Source organism: Neoarius graeffei, chromosome 9 (assembly GCF_027579695.1).
Source record: "Neoarius graeffei isolate fNeoGra1 chromosome 9, fNeoGra1.pri, whole genome shotgun sequence".
Lineage (NCBI taxonomy): Eukaryota > Metazoa > Chordata > Actinopteri > Siluriformes > Ariidae > Neoarius > Neoarius graeffei.
The window spans coordinates 83350740-83370721 of NC_083577.1; the positions used below are offsets into that span (position 1 = coordinate 83350740).

The following is a 19982-nucleotide window of genomic DNA, read 5'->3' on the forward strand; positions in this document are numbered from 1 at the left end:
GCTGTCATTTCTTTCTCTCTGTGTGTGGTGTTTTGTTTTTTTTTTCCTCCATTAAAGGTACAGTATGAAATAATTTCAAAAATATCCTCAAAAACAGATCTGTTTACATTTTTCTGGTCTTGAATTGCTCTCCCTGTTCAAACCGAGCTGCTCCAATCTGCCCCGTTTCCAAAAAAGGTAACTCCATGGAGGAGGATGTAAGTTTGGTTGAGGTGAAAGAGAAGCCTTGTCTACCGTATTAAAGACGATTACAAACCGCCCCTTTAAAGTGCATATCACGGGTAAATTCAGGAGCAAGATCAATGTAATTCTCCTATTTTATATTAAACTTTGGTCAAATATCTGTAACATTCTGCATTCTCTGCAATTTTTTTACCTTGCGCAATACCAGAAAAATTCAGTTGAAATCAAGCCATTTGAGGTGAATTGGTCCGCCTCTGAAAAAACTTGGCATTTGGATTTCCCGGCAAACATTGATTTTCGTGACGTCGCGTGCGGGACGCCTCCCTCTGAATCCTACGTCAGCGCTGGTTTGTTTATGAGAAAACGACCTGGTGGTTTTCTGCAAATTTCTTCAACGTTATCACGTAATTATTAAAATGGTTAACAGATGTATCGTAGGAGGGTGTAGCAGCACCAATCATGATGGGATTAGTACTCATCGTTTCCCAAAAGACCGGACAATGAGAGAGAAATGGGAGCGCTTCGCGCAAGGCACCTGGAAAAAGCCAAGGACCAAAGCAGAGCCGTGAAAAAGACCAAGAAAATCGGCGATTCACAAGTTGACTGTTGCCAGGGTATGAAATAAGAGAGACTATACTATAAATTAGGTGATCCTGTGTTTGTGTGGTACACGGATAATGTTATTTATTGACACACAAAAGTAAACAACACGAAAGCGCTGGGCGATATTACACTTAGATTAGATTAGATTAGATTAGATAGAACTTTATTGATCCCTTTGGGAGGGTTCCCTCAGGGAAATTAAAGAGTTACAGTCCACAGCCTGGTAAAAAGCAGCCAAAGTAGTGTGTTTAAAGTCCCCAGAAATGATGATAAATGCCTGAGGGTGCTGTGTCTGCAGCCTTGCTGTGACAGAGTGAATCCCCTCACATGCAGCGGCTGCGGCTGCCCTCGGAGGAATGTAAACACAGATGGTGATGCTAGCAGCTCCAAGTCCGGGCAACATAAGACTGTCTTTACGGAGAAATGTCCCGGGTTACACCAGCGGTTGTTCACGTAAATGATGAGTCCCCCACCTTGCCTTTCCCACATGCTTTAGTGTCTCTGTCGGCTCTCACAGCAGTGAATCCCCGCAGGTCCACGTTAGCATCCGGTACAAGGTCTGTTAGCCATGTCTCTGTAAAAATAAATAAGCTGCTCTCCCGGTAAATCCGCTGGTTGTTCAGTGCGGATAGCTTGTCGACCTTATTCGGCAGCGAGTTCACATTCCCCCGATAACGGAGGGAACGGATGGTTTGTAGCACCGCCAGTTGTCCGCTAGCCTAGCCTTTAGCTTAGTCCCGGCTTTGCAGCCCCTGGGTTTCCTCTTCAGATCCGTCGGGATGGGGTGTTGTATTCCGGCTCGTCCCATTGTTTTCAGGGCCAGCAGCTCCTCTCTCGAATAAGCGAGAAAACTGGCTCCTGGTTGCGTGTTAAAGTTAAAAATATCCATGGGATATGAAGAAAAACACACGATGTCTTCGTAAGAAGAGCAGAAAAGTAAAAAGGTGGAAAAAAAGAGGTTTAAAGAGCTAAAAACTGCAGAGCTACTGGAGAGGCAGCCGTCTCACACAGCGCCCAGGGTCACGTTTTACTTCCCAGGTATCAAGGGATGTGCGTGTCAGGGCTTGAGATCTTAGGACCTGCCAAACACATTAAACGTATATACAACCCTGCACAGCCGATTCCATGTGTGTAGCTTATGAAATCTTTCTCCTACAGTAGCCAGTACTCTTCTAAATGGAGAAATATATAAATACATAATAGTAATTAGAAAAAATATGATTTATGTAACAATAGATAGATGAGCATTGATACATGAATCCATGGGTTTAGAAGCTCAGGCGACAATTCCATATTTCAATGCAAAACCGCTCGCTGCTAAGCTTGGTCTACACAGGCTGTGCACTGAAACCGTGCAAAGCTCGCGCAGCCTGCTGGCACTTCCGCACGTGACGTCACGAATCTGGCTCCAGACTCCCTTGGGATTTTTCCAGACGCGTTTTGTTATTTTATTTTTTTCTGCTGTAGACAGATGGCCTTGTGCAAAATGACCCTTCTGGATGAGTGTGTAAAGGGACATACTTTCATATAAAAAAAAACACGAAATTGGTCCAGAATATGCACTTTAAGAATCAAGGACTGTGTATTGTCCCATTTCTCCTTCTTCATAAGACTTGTCATTTACATTTTCAGAAAATCGATTTTTTTTTCTCCTCAGGGTTGAAATTAAGTTTGTTGGTTGTTGTTATTATTATTATTATTATTAAGTCTGTCTTAAAACCCTTGTGGGATGCAGTGAACCTGACCTGACTTTAGAAGCAGAATGGATTGCATTTATTTAATGCAGATTTTCTTTTCAGGACAGACCGCAGAAAGATTTTTTTTATCACCGTTAGTGTTTTAAGAGCTTCATCAGGTCACATTAAAGTGGTGAGGACACATTTACTCGGGTGATGAATATGGAGCAGAATACTCCGAGTAGGAGCACTGTAATGAATATGTAAAGAGGAGAAGTTGATCCTCTGACACTTTAAATGCAGAGTTGGCTGAACAAAGTTTGCTGAAAAGACAGGCTTTTTTATATATATATCCCCCCCCCATCTGCAAATACTCTCTGACCAATAGATCACATGTTAAAGAGCATCTCCGTATCAAAGCATTTAGTGAATTTTAATGGATCCAAATGTATTGCATTCAGTAAATTGGAGTCGAAATAAATGGAGAAAAAGCAAAACATGGCCCAGTGTAGCTTTGACCAGAATTTAACAGAATAAAATTCGGTTGTGAAACCTGACCAGAGCTTTAATTACAATTCTAATGGAGGAGCAATTAAACAACATTTCTTTCATGACATCCTCCTTCTCCACATCTGCTTCCAAAGATACCAAGATGATCAACATTTACTGTATATCTAATGTAATCTCTGTAATGTATCTTTATCCAAGTTATAACTAGTAACAGATTTTCAGTTCTGATATTTACAGATGCTTTCATATCTATCTATCTATCTATCTATCTATCTATCTATCTATCTATCTATACACACAGTTAGGTCCATATATATTTGGACACTGACACAAATGTTGTTTTTTTTACCTGTTTACTGAAACATATTCAGGTTATAGTTACATAATGGACATGGACATAAAGTCCAGACTTTCAGCTTTCATTTGAGGGTATCCACATTAAAATTGGATGAAGGGTTTAGGAGTTTCAGCTCCTTAACTAAAGGGACCAAAAGTAATTGGACAATTGACTCAGAGGCTATTTCATGGGCAGGTGTGGGCAATTCCTTCGTTATGTCATTCTCAATAAGGCCTGGAGTTGATTTGAGGTGTGGTGCTTGCATTTGGAAGATTTTGCTGTGAAGAAAACATGCGGTCAAAGGAGCTCTCCATGCAGGTGAAACAAGCCATCCTTAAGCTGCAAAAACAGAAAAAACCCATCCGAGAAATAGCTATAATATTAGGAGTGGCAAAATCTACAGTTTGATACATCCTGAGAAAGAAAGAAAGAAAGAAAGAAAGCACTGGTGAACTCATCAATGGAAAAAGACCTGGACGCCCACAGACGACAACAGTGGTGGATGATTGCAGAATAATTTCCATGGTGAAGAGAAACCCCTTCACAACAGCCAACCAAGTGAACAACACTCTCCAGGAGGTGGGCGTATCAGTATCCAAATCTACCATAAAGAGAAGACTGCATGAAAGTAAATACAGAGGGTTCACTGCACGGTGCAAGCCACTCATAAGCCTCAAGAATAAAAAGGCTAGATTGGACTTTTGCTAAAAAACATCTAAAAAAGCCAGCACAGTTCTGGAAGAACATTCTTTGGACAGATGAAACCAAGATCAACCTCACCAGAACGATGGAAAGAAAAAGTATGGCGAAGGTGTGGTACAGCTCATGATCCAAAGCATACCACATCATTTGTAAAACACAGCGGAGGCAGTGTGATGGCTTGGGCATGCATGGCTGCCAGTGGCACTGGGTCACTAGTGTTTATTGATGATGTGACACAGGACAGAAGCAGCCGGATGAATTCTGAGGTATTCAGAGACATACTGTGTGCTCAAATCCAGCCAAATGCAGCCAAACTGATTGGTCGGCGTTTCATAATACAGATGGACAATGACCCAGAACATAAAGCCAAGGCAACCCAGGAGTTTATTAAAGCAAAGAAGTGGAATATTCTTGAATGGCCAAGTCAGTCACCTGATCTCAACCCAATTGAGCATGCATTTCACTTGTTAAAGACTAAACTTCAGACAGAAAGGCCCACAAACAAACAGCAACTGAAAACCGCTGCAGTAAAGGCCTGGCAGAGCATTAAAAAGGAGGAAACACAGCGTCTGGTGATGTCCATGAGTTCAAGACTTCAGGCAGTCATTGCCAACAAAGGGTTTTCAACCAAGTATTAGAAATGAACATTTTATTTACAATTATTTAATTTGTCCAATTACTTCTGAGCTCCTGAAATGAAGGGATTGTGTTTAAAAAATGCTTTAGTTCCTCACATTTTTATGCAATCATTTTGTTCAACCCACTGAATTAAAGCTGAAAGTCTGAACTTCAACTGCATCTGAATTGTTTTGTTCAAAATTCATTGTGGTAATGTACAGAACCAAAATTAGAAAAATGCTGTCTCTGTCCAAATATTTTTGGACCTGTGTGTGTGTGTGTGTGTGTGTGTGTGTGTGTGTGTGTATCAGCCAGTTCTTACCAGCTAAAGGCCATTTATTTATAAGACTGGAACAGACCAAAAGAAAAATGTAAACGTGTGTATTAGGCTACAGAATCACTTATGTTACTTGGATGTTTATGAATCTACTGAACATTACATTTACATTACATGGCATTTCGCAGACGCTCTTATCCAGAGTGCAAAAGTCAGGTACAGGAAGTGCTGAACTTCTAGACAACAAAGTTCTAGTGCCAACTGAACAAGTGACAGCAATATTTAGTTTAATATTCTGTTGGAGTACCAGTACTCAAAGAGCCATGGAAACAAGCCAACCATATCAAGTACAACTAAATAGAGATCTCCAACGGTGGACCTCAGGATAGACAGTACACAGCGTGGGTCGGTCAAGACCGAAACACAGTTACATAGTCGGCAGGGAAGCATAACCATAAGGAGATAGGGACAGCACAGCTTCAGGCTCTTTGGTTTGATCCTGAGCTTGGATTACTTGCAGAGTTTTGCATGTTCGCATTGTATCTGTGCAGGTTTCTCTGGGTTCTCCGGTTTCCTCTTCTCTCGTAAAAACATGCCAGTAGGTGGACTGGCTTCTTTCTGTGTGTGTATGGTGTCCAGCGACTGGTGTCCTATCCAGGATGAATCTCCTCCTCTCACCCAGTGTTCCCAGGATAGGCTCTGGATCCACCACCACCCTGACTAGGATAAAGGCTCACTGAAGATGAATAAATAAGGTGTGCTATTCAAACTGACCATTGATGAAGGGTAAAGGATGATTACGAGTTACTGGACATGGAAAAACGAGTTAATTTTACACCTACAAGTCCATACATTATCTGTAGTCGCTTATCCTGTACAGGGTCGCAGGCGAGCTGGATCCTATCCCAGCTGACTACGGGCGAAAGGCGGGGTACACCCTGGACAAGTCGCCAGGTCATCACAGGGCTGACACATAGACACAGACAACCATTCACACTCACATTCACACCTACGGTCAATTTAGAGTCACCAGTTAACCTAACCTGCATGTCTTTGGACTTTGGGGGAAACCGGAGCACCCGGAGGAAACCCACGCGGACACGGGGAGAACATGCAAACTCCGCACAGAAAGGCCCTCGCCGGCCACGGGGCTCGAACCCAGAACCTCCTTGTTGTGAGGCGACAGTGCTAAACACTACACCACCGTGCCGCCCACCTACAAGTCATCTAGTGTAACAGATGTGTCCATCCTCACCCAGTCCACTAAAATACCCCATGCTTATCAATGCTCCTGTTTTATTTTCAACAGGGATGATAAACTTCAAGCAGCATTTGCACGTTTACACAATTATGGGATGTAAATGTTGTTTTAATTGACAACTGAGAGGCAACTACATATTCATGATGTTTGATTCATAAAGGAGTCGACTCTGTGAATCGGTTCTCGAGAGCCGACTCGTGTATAAGAGATGCCGTTACTCGCAATGTAATTTAATTAAAAATAACTTTCATGGAAATGTAATATATCATGAAACTTCCATTCATAGATACAAATATATGATCAAAAATATCGCACCCTGTTCCGGTTTGGAAATGAACGCCAGTGAATCGTTTGGGATCCGAAAGAGTCGGTTCGTGTTGGTGAAGCTGAGTCATATGATTTGACTCCTTGGTGATCTGTATATAAACCGTCACGGCGACAACTCACACTCAAGATCACACACGCGCTCTACAGCCACGGTCATTCAACTTCCGCTTTTTGTGTTTTGGCTATTGCGTATTTCCGCTCAGCGCTGATTGGCTCGTTTCCGGGTGAAGCCCCGCCCCTGTGTGTGTGTTGCTTTGAGACCTGTGATTGCTCCTCGGGAAGGCGGAAGTGGACGCGAGTTCCGGGTGAGCGGCACAGAGCGGTAATTGGGAGTTTTGTGAGTGTATAAGGTAAGAACCGTCAGATTCACTTTAAACAGCGGGTGAACGCTTCCCTCTGCTGCTGCTGCTGTGACTCAGCGCTCCGGGTTTATTTAGTGCGGGTTTTTCTGTGAAAGACAGCGGAGTCTCAGTGACACTGTGGCTGAATTTCACTTGTGTGCTGGCTCCCTGCAGTGGTGCACTCTGGAGTGGACAACTACAGCTTCTTCTGCACCCTACCGAGTGCGGCCTGTGGTTTATTGTAATGTCTCCGGTATCAACCGACACCTGAACAGAAGGTTCCTGTGAAAACAAACTGTTCACCTTCACTGCACGCTTACTTTTAATATGGTTTTATCAACACAGAAAATATCTCTGATCATAAATTAGACTGAGGCTGTCTGATTATTTTATACAGCTAGCAAGGTTATGTAGTGTATCCTGGTCTAATCTCTGGGGGTCGAATCCTTATATTATACAGTCGCTGGTCTAATCTCTGGGGGTCGGATCCTTATATTATACAGTCGCTGGTCTAATCTCTGTGGGTCGGATCCTTATATTATACAGTCGCTGGTCTAATCTCTGGGGGTCTGATCCTTATATTATACAGTCGCTGGTCTAATCTCTGGGGGTCTGATCCTTATATTATACAGTCGCTGGTCTAATCTCTGGGGGTCGGATCCTTATATTATACAGTCGCTGGTCTAATCTCTGTGGGTCTGATCCTTATATTATACAGTCGCTGGTCTAATCTCTGGGGGTCGAATCCTTATAATATACAGTCGCTGGTCTAATCTCTGTGGGTCGGATCCTTATATTATACAGTCGCTGGTCTAATCTCTGTGGGTCGGATCCTTATAATATACAGTCGCTGGTCTAATCTCTGTGGGTCGGATCCTTATATTATACAGTCGCTGGTCTAATCTCTGGGGGTCTGATCCTTATATTATACAGTCGCTGGTCTAATCTCTGTGGGTCGGATCCTTATATTATACAGTCGCTGGTCTAATCTCTGGGGGTCTGATCCTTATATTATACAGTCGCTGGTCTAATCTCTGTGGGTCGGATCCTTATATTATACAGTCGCTGGTCTAATCTCTGGGGGTCTGATCCTTATATTATACAGTCGCTGGTCTAATCTCTGTGGGTCGGATCCTTATATTATACAGTCGCTGGTCTAATCTCTGTGGGTCTGATCCTTATATTATACAGTCGCTGGTCTAATCTCTGTGGGTCGGATCCTTATATTATACAGTCGCTGGTCTAATCTCTGGGGGTCGGATCCTTATAATATACAGTCGCTGGTCTAATCTCTGTGGGTCGGATCCTTATATTATACAGTCGCTGGTCTAATCTCTGGGGGTCGGATCCTTATAATATACAGTCGCTGGTCTAATCTCTGTGGGTCGGATCCTTATATTATACAGTCGCTGGTCTAATCTCTGTGGGTCGGATCCTTATATTATACAGTCGCTGGTCTAATCTCTGGGGGTCGGATCCTTATAATATACAGTCGCTGGTCTAATCTCTGTGGGTCGGATCCTTATATTATACAGTCGCTGGTCTAATCTCTGGGGGTCTGATCCTTATATTATACAGTCGCTGGTCTAATCTCTGTGGGTCGGATCCTTATATTATACAGTCGCTGGTCTAATCTCTGTGGGTCTGATCCTTATATTATACAGTCGCTGGTCTAATCTCTGGGGGTCGAATCCTTATAATATACAGTCGCTGGTCTAATCTCTGTGGGTCGGATCCTTATATTATACAGTCGCTGGTCTAATCTCTGTGGGTCTGATCCTTATATTATACAGTCGCTGGTCTAATCTCTGTGGGTCGGATCCTTATATTATACAGTCGCTGGTCTAATCTCTGTGGGTCTGATCCTTATATTATACAGTCGCTGGTCTAATCTCTGGGGGTCGAATCCTTATAATATACAGTCGCTGGTCTAATCTCTGGGGTCTGATCCTTATAATATACAGTCGCTGGTCTAATCTCTGTGGGTCGGATCCTTATATGATACAGTCGCTGGTCTAATCTCTGTGGGTCGGATCCTTATATTATACAGTCGCTGGTCTAATCTCTGTGGGTCGGATCCTTATAATATACAGTCGCTGGTCTAATCTCTGTGGGTCGGATCCTTATATTATACAGTCGCTGGTCTAATCTCTGGGGGTCTGATCCTTATATTATACAGTCGCTGGTCTAATCTCTGTGGGTCGGATCCTTATATTATACAGTCGCTGGTCTAATCTCTGTGGGTCGGATCCTTATATTATACAGTCGCTGGTCTAATCTCTGTGGGTCGGATCCTTATATTATACAGTCGCTGGTCTAATCTCTGTGGGTCTGATCCTTATATTATACAGTCGCTGGTCTAATCTCTGTGGGTCTGATCCTTATATTATACAGTCGCTGGTCTAATCTCTGTGGGTCGGATCCTTATATTATACAGTCGCTGGTCTAATCTCTGTGGGTCGGATCCTTATAATATACAGTCGCTGGTCTAATCTCTGGGGGTCTGATCCTTATATTATACAGTCGCTGGTCTAATCTCTGTGGGTCGGATCCTTATATTATACAGTCGCTGGTCTAATCTCTGTGGGTCGGATCCTTATATTATACAGTCGCTGGTCTAATCTCTGTGGGTCTGATCCTTATATTATACAGTCGCTGGTCTAATCTCTGGGGTCTGATCCTTATATTATACAGTCGCTGGTCTAATCTCTGGGGTCTGATCCTTATAATATACAGTCGCTGGTCTAATCTCTGGGGGTCGAATCCTTATATTATACAGTTGCTGGTCTAATCTCTGTGGGTCTGATCCTTATAATATACAGTCGCTGGTCTAATCTCTGGGGGTCGGATCCTTATATTATACAGTCGCTGGTCTAATCTCTGGGGTCTGATCCTTATATTATACAGTCGCTGGTCTAATCTCTGGGGTCTGATCCTTATAATATACAGTCGCTGGTCTAATCTCTGGGGGTCGAATCCTTATATTATACAGTTGCTGGTCTAATCTCTGTGGGTCTGATCCTTATAATATACAGTCGCTGGTCTAATCTCTGGGGGTCGGATCCTTATATTATACAGTCGCTGGTCTAATCTCTGGGGTCTGATCCTTATATTATACAGTCGCTGGTCTAATCTCTGGGGTCTGATCCTTATAATATACAGTCGCTGGTCTAATCTCTGGGGGTCGAATCCTTATATTATACAGTCGCTGGTCTAATCTCTGTGGGTCTGATCCTTATAATATACAGTCGCTGGTCTAATCTCTGGGGGTCGGATCCTTATATTATACAGTCGCTGGTCTAATCTCTGGGGATCGAATCCTTATATTATACAGTCCCTGGTCTAATCTTTGGGGGGGTCTAATCCTTATAATTTCCAGACACTTGTCTAATCTCTGCATGTATAATCTTTATATACCAACATTTGTCTAGTCTGGGTGTCTAATCTATGGAAGTAGCCACTGGTTCACTGTCTTTCAAGTTTTGTCACATGTAATTACAGTGAAATTCTTATGTACCTTAGGTCGTTGCGAGTATAAAAATATATAGATAAATTAAAAATAATAGAAATAAAGGGGAAGAGGAGAAAAAAACAAAAAAAACCCCCTCAAACTATATTAATGAGTGGAAACATGGCAGAGATGTGATTGATTGTGTGGTTACGAGTCCTTAAAGTCTCAAGTGCAGTAGTGCATAGTAGTGTACCTTGTTATCATTATGAAGAGCTCAACAGTCTGATGGCCTGAGGGAAGAAGCTCATCCTCTCAGTGTTGGCCTTCAGCTGTCGGTAGCATCTCCCTGAAGGCAGCAGGGAGAACAGTCTGTTATTTGGGTGGCTCGGGTCGCTGCCGATCTTCCTGGCTCTATCCCTGCAGCGGTTGGAATAAATGTCCTGCAGGTTAGGGAGGGTAGTCCTGATGATCCTCTCAGCAGAGCAAACCTCCCTCATGAGAGCCAGCTGGTCTCTCCTGGTGGTGCTTCCCATCCAGTTAATGATGCTCCCACTCAGGACACTCTCAATAGTGCAGGAGTAAAAGTTCCTTAGTACCCTGAGTGGGAGTTTGAAGTCCTTCAGTCTCCTTAAGAAGTAGAGGTGCTGGCGGCCTTTATTAACCAGGGTGTTGGTATGACAGAACCAAGAGAGGTCCTGTGAGATGTGGACACCCAGGTATTTGAAATTGTCCACTATCTCTACCTGGGCCCTGTTGATACAGATGGGTTGGAGGTCCCTCTGCTGCTTCCTGCTGAAGTCCACTATCAGCTCCTTCGTTTCGCTGATGTTGAGTGTGAGGTTGTTCTCCTCACTCCAGTCCGCGAGATATTTAATCTCGGTCTGGTAGGCAGACTCATTGTTATTGGAGATGAGGCCCAGGTTCAAATTGTGCCCAAAACAACTTACAGTAACCACGGCCATTTCAATTGCCTGATGGCTGTGACAATATTCACCCCGTTGTTATACAGGCGATCTTTTTCTCCTCTATTTTCCATTCGGCAAGTGTCTCGCGCAATGCGTCTTCTAAATTGTCCGCTGAATGTGTCTCTGGCATGAAACTCGTCTGCAGGCATTTGGACTGCATTGCCCACTCTCGGTCCACATAATGTACGGTAGCTGACATATAGGGCATCATGTTGCAGCTGGACCACATATCCGTTATCACGACCAAATATTCCACATCACCTAGCGCTTTTGTTTCTTTATGTGCCAAAGCCTCGGATGAGTATCTAATACTTTTAATAATAATAATATATTTAATAACGTGGTATTAAAATCCCCCCCGCCCACGATATGATCGTCCATCACGATGTTTGCACTGTAAACATCGTCGATGCCAATTAAGGGGACATCGCACAGCCCTAATCCAGTTGATGGTCTCATCTCAGGTTGTTTTTCTAGTTCAGCAAATTTGATTCTTTGAATGGAGAACTGAGATCAGATCTCTGGTAACTTCAGTATTGGAGGTGTGTCTCTCCACATCTGTACGCTGTTGCTTGGTGTGTAAAAATGGGTGAAGCTCATCATATACTAGTGCATCTCAAAAAATTAGAATATTGTGAAAAAGTTCAATATTTTCCATCAGTTATTTAAGAAAGTGAAAATGTTATATATTATAGACTCATTACACATAAACAAATGTTTCAAGCATTTTTCTATTTTAATTTTAATCAGTATGGCATACAGTACAAAAACATAAAAAAAACATCTCAAAATATTAGAATATTTCATTTAGAGTTTGAGTAAAACAGTATGAACACAATGTATCTCTCAGTCTAGTTCAGTACACACAACCACAATCATGGGGAAGACTGCTGACTTGACTGTTGTCCAGAAGATGATCACTGATGCCCTCCACAAGGAGGGTAAGCCACAAAAGGTCATTGCTGAAAAGGGTGGCTGGAAAAGGTGCACAAGCAACAGGGATGGCCACAGTCTTGAGAGGATTGTCAAGAAAAGTTGATTCAAGAACTTGGGAGAGCTTCACAAGGAGTGGACCGAGGCTGGTGTCAGTGTATCACGAACAGACATCTTCAAGAAAGGGGATACAACTTTCGCATTCCTAATATCAAGCTACTCCTGAGCCAGAGTCAATGTCAGAAGTGTCTTATCTGGGCTAAGGAGAGAAAGAAATGGACTGTTGCTCAGTGGTCCAAAGTCCTCTTTTCAGATGAAAGTACATTTTGCATTTAATTTGGAAATCACGGTTCTAGAGTCTGGAGGAAGAGTGGAGAGGCACAGAATCCAAGGTGTTTGAAGCCCAGTGTGAAGTTTCCACAGTCTGTGATGATTTGGGGTGCCATGTCATCTGCTGGTGTTGGTCCACTGTATTTTATCGTCCAAAGTCAACACAGCCATCTACCAGGAGATTTTAGAGCACTTCATGCTTCCATCTGCTGACGAGCTTTTTGGAGATGCTGATTTCCTTTTCCAGCAGGACTTGGCACCTACCCACAGTGCCAAAACTACTACCAAATGGTTTGCTGACCATGATATTACTGTGTTTGATTGGCCAGCCAACTCGCCTGACCTGAACCCCAGAGAATCTACGGGGTATTGTCAAGAGGAAGATGAGAAACACCCGACCCAAAAATACAGATATGCTGAAGGCCACTATCAAAGCAACCTGGGCTTCAATAACACCTCAGCAGTGCCACAGACTGATCACCTCCACGCCACACCGCATTGATACAGTAATTCATGGTAAAGGAGCCCCAACCAAGTATTGAGTGTATAAATGAATATACTTTTCAGAAGTTGGACATTTCTGTATTGTAAATCCTTTTTTTGATTGATCTTAGGGAATATTCTAATAATTTGAGATACTGGATTTCTGATTTTCATGAGCTATAAGCCATAATCATCAAAATTAAAACAAAAAAGGCTTTAAATATTTCACTTTACATGTAATGAATATATGAAAGTTTACCTTTTTGAATTAAATTATGAAAAAAAGGAACTTTTTCATGGTAGTCTAATTTTTTGAGATGCATTAGTATATTCAACAGAAATATTGAAATACACCTCAGAGGAGCAAAATTTGTCTCTCTGGTATTTTGTATTGCAGTTTTCAAGACAAGGAAATGCAGATGCAAATCCGCGACCTTCACTCGTACTGTAGTTACAATTTAGCAGGCGAGGTCACCAGTACAGCGCGTTTCAAACAAACGGGGACAGAAACAGTCCGAGAAAACGACAACACAGCAGCAGAGTTCCATCTCTTCAGTATCTTCATCTTCAGCCTGTTCCAGGAACACGGGCCATGACGAGAATTTCACGTTACCCTCAAAGATTCATCACACCTTGTTGAAATTCGAAGATACGTCTGTAAACTTAACACAACGGAGATGTGCAGAAGTGTTCGCATATTTAAAATAAATAAAAATAAATAAAGGCTGAGAAGCATCAAGCTGCAGTAGACTGGTGTTCCATCCGGAGTGTATTCTCGTGTTCTGCCCCGTGTTCTTGGAATCGACTCTGGATTTATCAGATTAAGATAAAGTGTTTAAAGGATCTGATTGCAAAGTTGAATTCTGGGTAAAATTTTCTATTATTGGAGTTTCGAGATGTTTTGAGATGTTTGGCTGCTGCGCGCACACACTCCATGTATCCTGTGTGTAAATGTTTTGTCGAGATAAAAAGCCTTCCATGTTTTACGATTCCGGAGATCGCCAAAGCAAGTGATCAACGATATCATGTGATCGCCATGGGGCGTGTCTGTCTGACCTACTTTTAACCGAAAGTTGGCGTTGGCAAACATGGCTGGCTCAGCTCTCCCTCCAGTGGAAAAGAAAAGAAAAGGAAAGCCTGCTCACGGAGTGCAACTGCAAGATAGAGCAAGGTTCGATGATGTGTCATTTTTCTGGACAGATAACGAAATCATTTTAGCTAGTGCTTAGCTACCTTAGCGTTAGAATGCATGGGCTCAACTCCACGGTAGCGAGTATGGAGCTATTATTCACCTAATGTTTTGATCTTACAGAGAAAGAAACGAGAACACAAAAGCAGGAACAGAGAAAAGATATATAAATATTCATCTTTTGTTTCATGGATCTGTTTGCGAATGTCAACCATGAATTACACCTCTGTGACCTCAAAACTCTCCGAGTCAGTGTCGATGCAGAGTCACGATGTTTTCCGTGCATCACCATCTTGGTGTGACAGTTCCATAGTTATGCTAATTAGTTAAAGCTCCTCCCTCGCATTCGGCTGTTTTTTGTTTCTGTAGGGCCGTACTGTTTACCACAAGAGGGAGGAAAACGCTCCTGAAACAGAGAAAGGCGACCCTCGGTAAGTGGCGGCTGGTGGCCTTCGATATCGTGAAAACTCAGTTTTAGGTCTAGATATAGATATATCAGTAGTATCTAGTATAGCACTGACCAGCCGATTATAGAATAAGGTAATTCCAGCTGTAATTCCAAATCGTCCATCTTGTTTAAGAGGTAGAGGCTTGGCAGTGGAGGTTTGAGTGGCTGTTTTCTGAGCTTAGTCAACAGGCCGGCTCTGCCTGCAGCCTTGCTTTTGCTTCCGCTCCCGACGCCGCCTCCTTCGCCTGCCAGACCCGATAACAATCCACGGAGACCCCGCTGGTCTCGCTATCTCGTCCGGAACGTTGTGCATGCGATGGAAATTGCTACAAACCGTCATTTTCTGCTGGAAACCAATGTCCAGTAAGTCCATACGGTTGTAGTGGATATTGAAGTCCGGTACAGACGAACAACACGCAAAAATACACACAAAAAACATAAACGTGCACAGGTAGGGAGAGCTTGTAGCCGCAGCTGTTGTAGTAGAATTGTATATAGTAGGGTTTTCCAGAAGAAAAGGTAGAAGCAGAAGTAGAACCAGAATGAAGTAGAAGGCGGAAATATGGCGTTTGACCGACAAGATGGCGTCTGTTGCAATCTGGATCGGCTGTGACGTCACATGCAAGATCTCTATTGGAAGGCTTCTGATATCTCTCTTTATCTTTAGGAAAAGAGGACTCGCCTGATGGAACCCGTCAGTGCAGCAACATGTCCCTTCTTAATGACGTCACAGGGCCGTTCCTGTCAGAGCTGAGTGCCGCGATCGTGTGTCTGCTCATGTCATCTCTCCTGTCTCAGTGACATCACTCCGCCGTCTGCTAACCTCACCTACGTCCCTGAACATGGCTCCTGTTCCTCCTTGCATTCGATTCCTGACGTCTTTTAACCGGGACAAATGGTCAGTGTTTTTTTTTCTCTCTCTCTCTTCTTACCATTATCCTTCTTTTTATTGTCTCTATGTGCATCCTGAATTAAAGTCATGTCTTTGATGTTTATGGTTATTGGACTGAGCTTTGTACTTGTAGTAAGGCTGCATGATTGTATTTTATTCGTGGGTCTGAGTTTTGGCTTTTATACTTCATTAATCATAAACCGATATTATTGCTACCTGACTAAGGTAACCGATATCAGCCATTTAATCACAAGCTTCATATTTTAGGCGATCCATGACTTCAGTGCCTGTTTATATCCCTCTTTTGGGTGTGTCAGTTAAAATCTGATCCACTTACAGTTGTGGTCAGAAGTTTACATACAGTGACCTGAATGTCATGGCAATATTTGGGCTTTCAGTAATTTCTTTGAACTGTTCTTTTCCTGGGGCAGAATGATTGTACAGCATACATCTTAAATAAAAAAAAATAGAATTTGGTGCACAAGTTTTAATTTTCTTTGGGTTTTCTGAAATCAACACAGGGTCAAAATTATACATACAGGGTCAAAAATTTACACACACACACTCTTAATTATTAATTCAGAGGTGCTGAAACTTGCAAAACATCTCGGCCTTGGCGAGATAAGAGGTCTCTTAACTTAACTTCCTGTTGGTGATTATGATTGACTACAGCTGGTAGCTTCTCTGTGCCTTCATAAAAAGGGTTTGTTTACAGCACTCGTTGGATTGACCAACACAGAGTAAAATGGGAAGGTCCAAGGAGCTCAGTGCAGATCTGAGAAGGTTCAGTCTTAGGCATATATAAAGAAATGCTGTAGAGCAAAGATGCCTTCAAAGATAATGAAATGTTTCAACATTCTAAACAGTAAGCCATAATAAATGAAACAGTCGATATTTGGTGTGAGACGACCCCTTTGCTTTAAAAAAATAAATAAATAAAATAGTAGTCTCGGGCACAATGAGTGCGGTTTTATAAGGAAATGAGCTGTAGGTTTTACTGAGCATCTTACAGGACCAGCCAGTTCTTCTGGACACTTTGACTGTCTCACTGCATCTTAAGGAATCCAGTATTAATAAAGTAATTCAGGATTAATAAAGTGATTCTGATGCGAACGTACAGCCCCGATTATTCAAAAAATTGAAATCTGTATGATCTGAGTATCTGTGGACTGTCAGCGAAGGAGTCTTTAAAGCACATGATAAATTTCAGATGAATGGTGAGGGAATAAACCTTGCAGCTGTGTGGCTTCAATGGCCCCAGGAAAGAGAGCGAGAGACACATACACACGCACATACACACATGCTGCTACCACTGACTGTTACATAACTGTGCACGTGGAGACAAGAGTTACCTCAGAGACAAGAGACCTTCATCAAATGCACATGGGACGCGATCCAGCCTTTTTCCAGTTTGCTTCTGTTGATGTGGAAATTTTCAAAGTTAAATATTTGAACGTGATAAAGGGTTGCATTAGACATTTAGATCAGCTAAAGCTATACTGTTCAGCTTTAAGCTGGGAGCGTGGTCACGTCTCGATCAGTGTGGGCGATTTTTACCAACATCGATCTGATTTGGTCTCATTACTTTTGACATAATTTCTTAATTGATACTGAAAATTTTATCATACATTGTGATGCTGCCTGACAGCTTCAGGGCTCCTGGTTCAAGCCTGAGCTCAGGTCTGTCTGTCTGTCTGTCTGTCTATCTGTGTGGAGTTTCACATGTTCTCCCAGGGTTTTATGGGTTTCCTCCAGGTTCTCAAGTGGATAAAAACATGCACATAGGCTGATTTAGCGACACTAAATTGCTCCTAGGTGTGAACTATTGTGTAAATATGTGTATCTAGTATTACCAGGATAGACACCAGATACAAAACCACCCTGACTAGGTTAATGAAGATGAATGGATGATGATGCGTTGTCTCACCTCATCTCATCTCATTATCTCTAGCCGCTTTATCCTGTTCTACAGGGTCGCAGGCAAGCTGGAGCCTATCCCAGCTGACTACGGGCGAAAGGCGGGGTACACCCTGGACAAGTCGCCAGGTCATCACAGGGCTGACACATAGACACAGACAACCATTCACACTCACACTCACACCTACGCTCAATTTAGAGTCACCAGTTAACCTAACCTGCATGTCTTTGGACTGTGGGGGAAACCGGAGCACCCGGAGGAAACCCACGCGGACACGGGGAGAACATGCAAACTCCGCACAGAAAGGCCCTCGCCGGCCACGGGGCTCGAACCCGGACCTTCTTGCTGTGAGGCGACAGCGCTAACCACTACACCACCGTGCCGCCCATGATGCGTTGTATAAATAATTATTTAGTATGTCGTTTTTCTAGGTTAGTGACTTCTCAACTCCAAGACTAACTCTCCACTGGAGCAGGCCGAGTGCAAAAAGTGTCCAACGCTTCATGTTTAGTAGCTTTAGTATTACGATATAGTAGGTGTTTTTAAGTTTATTAAATTTCCCAAATGAACAAAATCCTTTAGTTGTAAGCAAAGTGCACCAGCTGCCAATTGAACAAACGGGGCTTCAATCAAAGTCCTTCCCATTCCACAAGGCACATCGTAACGTGCCTTTATTAGATCATCTCGGTAGAACGCCGATCACCTGTTGCCGTGGCGTGGCATCGCGTCCGTCATCCACAATTGAGTTAAATCCGTCAGTTCTCCACGGATTTCTGTTGTTTGTTTTGTTTGAAAGAAACTCCTCAGTCTGCACAAAACTTGGCCGTTGTTTGTTTTGTCAAATTTTTTGCTAATGAGTTACTAATTAGGCCAAATTAACTAATTTCCCAGGTCTCTCATTAGAATTGTATCTCCTCTCTGATTTCTCATCCAATTCCAGTTCTGATCGATGTTTTGAGTCGATCTTCTCTTGAGGAACGAAACTTGGTTGGCTGTTGATTTTCTTGTTGTAAACAATTTGTTTACAGCTTTGTTTATTTTCAGTTGAATCGTATCTCCTTCAATTCTCAATGGATTTCAGTTCCGGTTGTTTTGTTTTATTTGAAAAATCTAAACTTTCTGCATAACACTTGGGTCATTTTTTTGCTAATGAACTGCTAATTAGGTCAACTTAATGAATTTTCGGACTTATTAGAATAGTATCTCGTCTCGCAGTTCTTACTCGATTTCTGTTTTGGGTCGATCTTCCCTCAGGGAACAAAACTCAGTCGTTTTTGTTGATTTTCCTGTTGTAAACCATTTTTGTTTACAACTCGTGTTTTATTTTCGGTTAAATCGTGTCTCCTCTGTCAGTTCTCTACAGATTTCAGTTCTGATTGTTTTATTTGAAAGAACTCGACCTTCTGCACAGCACTTGGTCGTTGTATGGTCAAATTTTTGCTAAGAAATTAGTAAATAGGTCAACTTCCCGAATGTTCTTCTGACTGGAATTGTATCTCCTTTTGAAGTTCTCCTCCGAATTCAGTTCTGATCGATGTTTTGGGTCGATCTTCCCTCAGGGGACAAAATGTAGTTCTTTGTTGATTTTCCTGTCGTGGAGGTCGGTCCTCTCTCACATCGTCACATTTTCAGGTCTGGTTGATGTTTTGTTTGTCGTGGTTGTTTTGATGGCAGGCCAGATGAGCGACTACGCCCTTGACGTTCTGGTTTCTAATCACGCAATCATTGTGAGATGATTCGCTAAATGTATTTCCGATTTTACAATATTTATTTCCCTATCTCTCAGCTGTCCAGTATTTGTGAGAGAAAGCTGTGTGAAATGGTCTTTTTACCGAGCCATGAGATGTTCTAGTCTCAATTTGAGTGTAGGTTTTGCTCCATTTATCACAATGCGAGATTTGAGCTCAGTCTTTTGTTTGGAAAATGAACAGGATTTTAAAAGGCCGTAGCGTTTGAAGGTAACCAAAGGCCAGCGTTAGTCCTGTGAATAGGTCATAAAAAATAAAGACGAGGTCGTTATCGATTGCCTGCTGTGTCCTGGCTATACCGTAGGTGGACGGATCGGCTGCGGTGTGACGCATGGACTGTAGATTGACTTGATTTCTGGGAAAGCCTTTATCATCCGATGTGTGTATATAATGTACTTCACACACCCTCGGAACAAACACCTGGCACAGGAGCAAGAGGGAATGAAGGAAGTACCGGACGACAATTTGCTTTACTTTATTTACACACACTGCTGAGCACTAAAGTAATAAGACAAAGTTGACACAAGTACATGTATTTTTAGATTGTGACCTACTTGCTTATTTAATCACATACTGACTTGCATCATTACTTACTCAATTATGTACTTATTTATCGGCTTACTTAAAGTTTGGACACACCGTCTAATTTAATAGTTTTTTCTGTTTTTTTTTTTTATTAATTAAAAGACACGTCACGTCTTAAAGTAATGATGGCCTGTCGTTTCTCTTTACTTAGTTGTGCTAAATTTATTTTGACTTGTATTTTATTGCAGACAGTCTGAACACACGA

The 19982-nt window shown here is 42.4% G+C and overlaps 1 protein-coding gene across 2 annotated transcripts in view; it reads left to right on the forward strand.

Moving 5' to 3' along the window:
* Window positions 1-6685: 6685 nt before the first annotated feature.
* The window catches only part of slc37a1 (solute carrier family 37 member 1), a 47626-nt gene continuing 34329 nt past the window's right edge, over window positions 6686-19982 (forward strand). The window contains exons 1-2 of one of the 2 annotated variants that reach the window (XM_060930391.1): window positions 6686-6844; window positions 15302-15532. In XM_060930391.1, the coding sequence (XP_060786374.1) occupies window positions 15477-15532 (56 nt within the window). In that variant the 5' untranslated portion in view covers window positions 6686-6844; window positions 15302-15476. Of the gene's footprint in view, window positions 6845-6968; window positions 7114-15301; window positions 15533-19982 lie in introns of those variants that run through there. The other variant, XM_060930392.1, reaches the window with a different exon arrangement.